The following is a 9,372-nucleotide window of genomic DNA, read 5'->3' as shown; positions in this document are numbered from 1 at the left end:
CACTTCGAAGCACTCACAAAAACTAAAAAATAGCTCCAAATTGTATTTAGTCCAAACACAACTCTAATTATCAAACACTATTTTCAATTTGAAATTGTTTTTCACTTTTTTCCCGAAATTTCACAATTTTATGTCCAAAAGCCCACTAAACATGGCCTGATTTGAGGAAATACATGTTCTTTTTTGTAATTCTAGTTGACAACAAATAATATTTACGCAAGCATTAGAGGACTGTTACTACTCTTTCACTCCCTTTTTGTAGATTTGGTTTTGGTAGGCCAACTTCCCTTGTGCTTACAGAATCCTAGTTATATACTCAAAATTCCATCTTTGGTATCCCTTCATTTTCGCCTTACATCATCATATTATTGTGTTGCTTTAAAAAATGTTCTCTCTTTTAATGGTGGTTCTCTTGATCTGAAACTGTGAGAAGAAGTAGTTGTGTATAGAAAGAAGAGAGAAAATGGGGGAAGAGAAGCCTGAAGTGCTGGATGCAGTCTTGAAAGAGGCAGTTGATTTGGTATAATGGATCTGAGTAACAATAAATGTCAAATTATTTTGCTGTGTTCTTTCATGTCCTGCAGCATTAGTTCATGACCGTTTTATGTGTGTGCGCTTTTTTTTTTTTTTAATGATTGCAGGAAAACATACCCATTGAAGAAGTTTTTGAGAATCTGAGATGTACAAAGGAGGGTCTCACAGTTACTGCTGCCCAAGAAAGGTTGGCTATTTTTGGCTACAACAAGCTAGAGGAGAAGAAGGTACTTGATTACATTACTCTTTTGTAAAGGTTTCCTTTTTTTTTTCCTTGTTCCCTTTTTTGGACACTTAGATTGTTATTTCTAGCACATGCTTTTCTCTTGTCCTTTCACAGTGTTAAATACTTTTTTCCTTCCTGAATTTGTGTTCAGTTCCGTTCTCTTCTCTATTTGAATTACTCCCTCCTTCCCAATTTATGTGATGCACTTTGACGGGATACAGAGTTTTTACAACAATAACAACCCAGTATAATCCCACTAGTGGGTCTGGGGAGGTTAGTGTGTACGCAGACCTTATCCCTACCCTGGGTTAGAGAGGCTATTTTCGATAGACCCTCGGCTCCCTCCCTCCAAGAACTCCCCACCTTGCTTTTGTGGTGACTCGAACTCACACCCTCTTAGTTGGAAGTAGAGGGTGCTCACCACTAGAGCAACCCATTCTTGTCGAGCTTTTGAAAGAAAGAAAACTTTTGAAACTTGTGCTTATAAACAAGCCATAAATATTTGTTTGGCTATAAATCATCTTATTAGAGGTAAAATTTTAACTTTAATGTTAAGTGGTAGACTAAAAATAGAAAGGTATTTTTTCTTTTTGGGACAGATTAAAGAGGAAACTGAAACTGCATCACATAAATTGGGACAGAGATAGTAGCTTTTTTGGGCATGCTATTTCCTTTTGAAGTTGGACTATTGTAATGATTAATATATGGTGTGTTATAGGAAAGCAAATTCTTGAAATTTTTGGGGTTCATGTGGAACCCTCTATCATGGGTTATGGAAGCTGCAGCTATCATGGCAATTGCTCTTGCAAATGGAGGAGTAAGAACTCGGTTTATCAGTTACTATCATTCTACTCAGTATTTTGCTGGTTATTGTGACTTGTGATTCACTGGGAGACATGTTGGACTTCTGTAGGGAAAGCCCCCGGATTGGCAGGATTTCGTGGGTATCATTACTTTACTTATAATTAACTCAACGATCAGTTTTATTGAGGAGAATAATGCTGGAAATGCAGCAGCCGCCCTTATGGCTCGACTTGCTCCAAAGGCCAAGGTACTAGATATAGTCTTAGCTCCTTTTGCTTCGAATCAGTGTTGAGAAGCATGTGAACCTTGTTTCTTTTTGACATATCTATGATGATCCTGTGAGGTTTAGAGCGCTAATTAGATGTGCATCCTCAATGTTCTGATTGTTTGCCGTCGTGATATGGAGGTTCTTCGAGATGGAAGATGGAAGGAAGAAGATGCTGCTGTTCTTGTGCCTGGTGACATAATCAGTATCAAACTGGGAGATATAATTCCTGCAGATGCTCGTCTTCTTGAGGGTGATCCGCTGAAAATTGATCAGGTGATGAATGTTTATGATTGCATGGAGTGGCCCCGCGCTGTATTAATATGTAGTCTTTAACAGTGCAATGGACTCCTTTTTATACTTGCAGTCTGCCTTAACGGGTGAATCTCTTCCTGTAACTAAAGGTCCGGGAGATGGAGTCTACTCTGGTTCAACCTGTAAACAGGGAGAGATAGAAGCTATTGTCATCGCTACAGGAGTTCATACCTTTTTTGGGAAGGCTGCCCACCTTGTTGACAGTACAAACCAAGTGGGACATTTCCAAAAGGCAAGTAAAGCTTGTATGCTCCTATTTGTTTTCCGTGTTACTTGATGATCTAATTATTCTGAATCTCATGTAACAAAATGTTGTTTGATGGTTTTAATCAGGTTTTGACAGCTATAGGAAACTTCTGCATCTGTTCTATTGCAGTGGGGATGATAATTGAGATTATTGTCATGTACCCTATCCAACACCGCGCATACCGTCCTGGAATTGACAATCTTCTTGTGCTTCTTATTGGTGGAATTCCAATTGCCATGCCAACTGTTCTTTCCGTTACGATGGCAATTGGTTCTCATCGTCTTGCTCAACAGGTTTGTTAGTTATCCTTCTTCTGAATAACAACTATTCAGCACGTCTTGAATTATGAAGTATTATAGTTCAGCATTTCTGGTGCGTGATTGCATATTTCATTATCTACTGTGCAGGGTGCCATCACAAAAAGAATGACAGCTATAGAGGAGATGGCTGGCATGGATGTGCTTTGCAGTGACAAGACCGGGACCCTGACTCTAAACAAGCTTACTGTTGATAAAAACCTTATTGAGGTGAGCATAAGAGTACATTCCAATGCTCTTATTGCCCGAATGCTTGTTTCGCTAGCAGGCTATAACTCTGTTTTTGTTCGTTCCTGTTAATTGTTCAGGTTTTTGCCAAAGGTGTTGATGCAGATACTGTGGTTCTGATGGCAGCTCGAGCCTCTAGGACAGAGAATCAGGATGCCATTGATGCTGCTATTGTTGGGATGCTGGCTGATCCAAAGGAGGTAACTTTAGGAATTGTGCGGCTATAACTAGTCAATTCACTCTGGAACATGCTCTAATAGTTGCCATTAACATAGGCACGTGCTGGCATTCGTGAAATACACTTCCTTCCTTTCAATCCAACTGACAAGCGAACAGCGCTTACCTATCTTGATGGTGAAGGGAAGATGCACAGGGTCAGCAAAGGTGCTCCCGAGCAGGTAAATTTATTATGCTAATTAGTCTTTCATTGCTGTTTTTACCCGCATTGTTGGCATTTTCTAATCTACATATGTGATATGAATGTAGATCTTGAATCTTGCACACAACAAGTCGGACATAGAACGTAGAGTTCATTCTGTGATTGATAAGTTCGCTGAGCGGGGTTTGCGCTCACTTGGTGTGGCATACCAGGTATATGCCTTTTTCTTTTATCTTCTTCTGAGTTATCTATGTTGTTTATAGACGTGGCAGATCAATTTGCCGCCAGCGTAGGTTTATAACTCGATACTTTAGTGGAGAAGACCTGGAGTCAGTTTCCTCTATCCCCAAATCCTATAGCAAAAGAATAAAGGGCAGCCCGGTGCACAAAGTATCCCGCATTCACGGGTCCGGGGAAGGGCCGCACCCCAAGGGGTGTGACGTAGACAGCCTACCCTAATGCAAGCTGCTTCCACGGTGAAAGGGGATTAATTTGGTTGATTATTCATATTCTAATTCTACATGCAGGAAGTTCCCGAGGGAAGGAAGGAGAGTGCTGGGGGGCCATGGCAATTCATTGGTCTCTTGCCTCTATTTGATCCACCAAGACATGATAGTGCAGAGACCATAAGGAGAGCATTAAACCTTGGAGTGAACGTTAAAATGATTACAGGTAAATATGGTTTCAGATTATAGGCTATTATATGCAATGTTTTGAAACATTCTTTGCAAGATTATCTTCATATTGACCGTTTCACAATAATTCTTTAAGAGAAACTGCTGCAACTTAAATGACTGGATAAGTCTTGTCATATTGCTCGTGCATCATTTTGCATCAAATTTGGCACGCCTATGTGCTGCTTAACTGCTAAATGTTTTTCTTTTCGGCAGGGGATCAACTCGCAATTGGAAAAGAAACTGGGCGCCGCCTGGGAATGGGAACAAATATGTACCCTTCATCTGCTCTGTTGGGACAGACTAAGGATGAATCAATTTCTGCTTTACCAATTGATGAACTTATAGAGAAGGCTGATGGTTTTGCTGGTGTTTTTCCCGGTACATAAAATTGCCTGAAATTCTGTGATTGTGCTCTGTTATTATTAATGTGCTGTCTTTGCTGATACCTTATCTTGGTCATTGCTTTAGAACACAAATACGAGATAGTAAAGCGCTTGCAAGCTAGGAAACACATATGTGGAATGACTGGTGATGGGGTCAATGATGCTCCTGCTCTAAAGAAGGCTGATATAGGAATAGCTGTTGATGATGCCACTGATGCTGCTCGTAGTGCTTCTGACATTGTCCTTACTGAACCTGGTCTAAGTGTCATCATCAGTGCTGTTTTAACCAGTCGAGCAATCTTCCAAAGGATGAAAAACTACACGGTACTTTTCTATTAAGACGTCTTTTTGAGAGGTTTAGATTCTTTGATGTCCTAATATTTTTCTGTATTATGGCAATTGTTATTTTGAGGGTAGTGCCATAGCTATAGTCCTAAATGAATCTAATGCATGTAAATGTCTTCTTTGCATTGACAGATATATGCCGTTTCTATCACAATCCGTATTGTGGTAAGTTAATATGTGCTATTTCCTCGTCTCTTCTTATCTTGATGTTTCCGGATCAATATATCTCATATGATCTTTAAACATTTTTTCTTCAATTTTATGCCAGCTTGGTTTTATGCTTTTGGCCCTGATATGGAAGTTTGACTTTCCACCTTTTATGGTGCTTATCATTGCAATCCTCAATGACGGTGGGTCCTTTTCTCTAACCGAACTCTCCTCCACTCTTCAATCTTCCAAATGCACGAAAGCTTAAGGATTTATTGAGATGTAAATAGTTTCTTGATTGACTGAAAACAGAAAGTAGGAAAGGCATGCAAGAAATATATGTTGCTTGTAATGTTAAAGCTTTGTGTATTGCCAGGATCTCTATTTGTTTGCCCCTCTTAAGAGCACTCGCGGCACACACATGGCCTTTTGCCTTAGAAAGAGTTCTACCCACTTCGAAGAAGTAATTGGAGTGGGCGGAGTACTGGAATGTACAGGTTTAGTGACGACAGATGCTCAAATCTTTATGTACTTTCTTCTTGACCAGTGGATGTAATGATGTCAGTTACCATTATGACAGAGTTGAAGCTTTGAGTAAATCCAAATGTAATACTAGACCTCCTGGATGTGTTATGGTCAAGTTTCATTTTCTTTGAGATTATTACGGTTTAGCCCTTTAGTGTCTCATATTATATCAGTGAATAGGTGGTAAGAAAGTGTTTAAAACCTGTCCTGTTGCATTTGGCCAGTTAACTTTACAATCTTAAGCAGCATGGCAGCATTAACTATAGGGTAAATGTAAGATACTACTAACTGCAGTTTTGTGGTGGTTGGTCTTTCAATTGGGTGGTACCTCTAGTGGAACCTCTAAGGTTTAATCTCTTTTGCTACTACAGTGTTCAATTTGTGGTCCCTTGGCCTAAAGTCTTTTTGACATCCAACTACTAGACATTTGCAATGTCAGGTACCATTATGACAATATCAAAGGATAGGGTCAAACCATCTCCTCTACCTGATAGTTGGAAGCTAGCTGAGATTTTTACTACTGGTGTTGTTCTTGGTGGCTATTTGGCTATGATGACAGTCATATTCTTTTGGGCAGCATACAAAACAAACTTCTTCCCTGTAAGCATACTTTTATCCATATTCAATTATTTTCAGTTATCAGGGGATGGATTGACTGCAAACGTTCTGTATTATAGACTTTTGCCTATTCAGTTGCTTCTCCCTTTTCTCTTGTGGTGGGGGGTAAACTAAGCGATCTGTTGTACTTGTTCATTGGAGTTGTTGAATGTTGAAGTTGGTTGGTAATGATTGGCCATTCTTAGTTTATAACCCTCATTTTGGTGAATTTCCAGCGAGTATTCGGAGTATCAACACTTGAGAAGACAGCAACTGACGACTTCAGGAAGCTTGCCTCAGCAATTTACCTTCAAGTGAGCATTATCAGTCAGGCCCTGATATTTGTCACAAGATCTCGAAGTTGGTCGTTTGTTGAGCGTCCTGGTTTTCTACTTGTGATTGCTTTTGTGATTGCTCAACTGGTGAGATGCCCCCTTATTCATTCTAGCAAAATTTCCTAGATACATTCTCTAATCTTGTGGAACTAAATTATTAACAGGTTGCGACCTTGATTGCTGTTTACGCAAATTGGAGCTTTGCTGCAATTGAAGGAATTGGCTGGGGTTGGGCTGGAGTGATCTGGCTCTACAATCTAGTATTCTATATCCCTCTTGATATCATCAAGTTCTTCATCCGCTACGCTCTCAGTGGAAGGGCCTGGGATCTTGTTTTTGAGCGAAGGGTATGAATAGTGACAGAGAAGATATACTTATGCAGGGCTTTCATCCTATTGTCTTCTTAATTGTATTTGATTGTTTCCTTTTTCTACTTCTCTACAGATTGCCTTTACCAGGAAGAAGGATTTCGGGAAAGAACAACGTGAGCTTCAGTGGGCACATGCACAGAGGACCCTTCACGGGCTACAAGTTCCTGACACCAAATTATTTAGTGAAGCTACCAATTTCAACGAGCTTAATCAGTTGGCTGAGGAAGCAAAGAGGAGAGCTGAAATTGCTAGGTATATTTTTCTATCTTAAATGGGCTCTTTTGGCATGAGGAATGAAGGGTAATTTCAGAGATGGTTGCTCAACTTTTATTTTACTGCACCAAAGTCAGTAACCTATATTTTGTTACGAAAAAGCCACTCTACTTTGTCTAAGTATCACAAAAAGTAACTAAACAATGTTGTGTAACCAAAATGCCACTAAACTTATTCTTGCTATGTTTCGAATGATATCTAAAATGAAGGGTTTATGAAAAAGGAAAAAGAATGAGGAAAAACGTGAAGAGCTTACTGTTCTTGGCATTTCGGCTCTTCCCTTAACTCATGTGGCCATCTTGCGTTATTACATTTGCAGTGCACTTGCTTTGTGCTTTTTTTTCCTACTTTTCCTCTCTACTATACGGCTTCTTGAGCGTCAATGCTACCATCTTTCATTACAGACTTCGGGAGTTGCATACACTGAAAGGCCATGTGGAATCCGTGGTGAAGTTAAAGGGTCTTGATATAGAGACAATTCAACAGGCATACACTGTTTAAGGAGAGAGTCTGTTCGACAGGGTGAAATCCAAAACTGGTTAGGGGTGATGATGATGAAGACATAATTAGAATGTGAATTGTTGATATCTTTGAATTGGCAAGTTCATACTGGCAATACCTTCAGCACCTAAGACGTCCCATTATAAATTTTATATATTTCTGAAGTTCTTCATATGGTGCTTTCTGTCTCATGTCTTGGCTCCGTTAGATTAGTAATCAACAATGGTGAACATTATAGTTATACCAGAAAATTTGTCTATATGATCTTATTGCTTTGAAGCTAATGGAAGTATACTCTATTGTCTCCAATTAGTCACAATGTCTATGATAATATTAGCATATAATCTGTTGGGTTTTTTAAGCTTAAATGTAGCTTAAAAGAGGGTGAATGGGTAATGGAGGGAAATTGAAAATATTTGAGTTTCCCTCCTTGACAAAGGGATATTGTCCCATATTGGAAGAGGAAAAGATTTTGATGGGTATATATACAATTGCACTTCTTCTAACTCTTAAAGAGTTAAGAAGAAAGCAAGCCTCGCGCCGTCGTCGCTCGGCTCAGCTTCGGCTTCGGTCAATTGATTGATTAATTTTTTGGACCAAATTTATTTGTTAATAGCAGAATTGTTATTAAATATCCGATTTTTTGTAAACGGAATATTAATATTAAATCTAAACGTAATAGTATATGCCCTTCGCTTTTTGTAAAAGACATTTACAAAAGAGTTTGCACCTCTTCAGAAGAACAGTTTGTACCTCTTCAAATCTGAAGAGTTGAAGAACAGTTTGCAACTCTTCAGATTTGAAGAAACAGTTGGCACCTCTTCGGATTTGAAGAGTTGCACCTCTTCAGATTGAGCTCAACATTGGCTATAAATATCAGTCCATTCTCTCAGATTATCCATACGAATTTCTGACTTCTCCTCCTTTCTTCTGCATTGTTTTAACTACAAACAAAGCATCAGTAAGTGTGATTTGCTACCGATTTTGTGTTCGCTGAAACATTGGTGTTTGAAGTATCGCTACACCAGTGTGTAATTCGTTCTATCCTGGGAGAAAATAATCCACAACCTTGGGTACTAGGAGGGGATTAAATTTCTTAAAAAAACACTGTGAATTCAGTGGGCTCGGATTAAATTCTGTTTCTTTTACATTTATGTTATTTTATCTTTTCCATAATTGTTTTACAAATACAGCTAAACAACAAGCTTAAGGAATTTAATCTTTTCTGTATTTGTGTTATATTCACTGTTTCTGGAGACTAAAACCTGTGTGGTTTTCTACTCCAGTGGAGATTAAAATCTACGTGATTTTAACGTTTGTTTGTGTCATTCTTTTATAGAAATGACGAACGACAACGGGAACCAGACTGTTCCTATGGTAACTGCCAACGCATCGACAAGCCGAACAACACCGACACTAGCACCGGCAGAAAAATCTGGAAAATTTTTCGGGATTGACTTCAAGCACTGGCAGCAAAAGATGTTCTTCTACTTGACGACTTTAAGTCTGCAGAAGTTCATTAAGGAAGATGTTCCTGTTCTGCCCGACGAAACTCCAGAAAATGAACGCTTTCTCGTGACTGAGTCGTGGAAGCATTCTGATTTTCTATGCAAGAATTACATTCTTAGTGGACTAGAGGACAATCTGTATAACGTCTATAGTAATATGGAGACGTCAAAACAACTGTGGATAGCGCTTGAAAGGAAATACAAAACGGAAGATGCAGGGTTAAAGAAATTCGTTGCCGTTAAATTTTTGGACTATAAAATGGTAGATAGCAAGTCTGTTATTACCCAAGTCCAAGAATTGCAAGTGATTATTCACGATCTCCTTGCTGAAGGTATAAGCCAAATTAATACTAATGTTGAAATTATTAATTATATTGTTTCTACTAACAGAATTT

The 9,372-nt window shown here is 38.9% G+C and overlaps 1 protein-coding gene across 1 annotated transcript; it reads left to right on the top strand.

Moving 5' to 3' along the window:
- Positions 1–343: 343 nt before the first annotated feature.
- Positions 344–7,778, top strand: LOC104101916 (plasma membrane ATPase 1). Its single transcript, XM_009609467.4, has 21 exons — positions 344–520; positions 642–761; positions 1,479–1,577; positions 1,674–1,811; positions 1,971–2,105; positions 2,197–2,376; positions 2,478–2,684; positions 2,799–2,918; positions 3,017–3,136; positions 3,212–3,334; positions 3,423–3,527; positions 3,843–3,987; positions 4,206–4,370; positions 4,461–4,699; positions 4,853–4,885; positions 4,989–5,070; positions 5,832–5,992; positions 6,226–6,411; positions 6,489–6,671; positions 6,769–6,947; positions 7,373–7,778. The coding sequence occupies exons 1-21, from the start codon at positions 464–466 to the stop codon at positions 7,467–7,469; spliced, it is 2,874 nt and encodes a 957-aa protein (XP_009607762.1). The 5' UTR covers positions 344–463; the 3' UTR covers positions 7,470–7,778.
- The last annotated feature ends 1,594 nt before the right edge of the window (positions 7,779–9,372 follow it).

The sequence above is a fragment of the Nicotiana tomentosiformis genome, chromosome 10 (genome assembly GCF_000390325.3).
Source record: "Nicotiana tomentosiformis chromosome 10, ASM39032v3, whole genome shotgun sequence".
Taxonomy (NCBI): Eukaryota; Viridiplantae; Streptophyta; class Magnoliopsida; order Solanales; family Solanaceae; genus Nicotiana; species Nicotiana tomentosiformis.
This window is presented reverse-complemented; position numbering and strand designations above follow the sequence as displayed.

What these genes read in the sequence shown, in the direction of transcription:
- LOC104101916 (XM_009609467.4), top strand. Translation starts at nt 464, where the DNA reads ATGGGGGAAGAGAAGCCTGAAGTGCTGGATGCAGTCTTGAAAGAGGCA. An exon ending in CTCATCGTCTTGCTCAACAG is followed by an intron (nt 2,685 to 2,798) that starts GTTTGTTAGTTA and finishes TCTACTGTGCAG; the next exon opens with GGTGCCATCACAAAAAGAAT. An exon ending in CTATCACAATCCGTATTGTG is followed by an intron (nt 4,886 to 4,988) that starts GTAAGTTAATAT and finishes ATTTTATGCCAG; the next exon opens with CTTGGTTTTATGCTTTTGGC.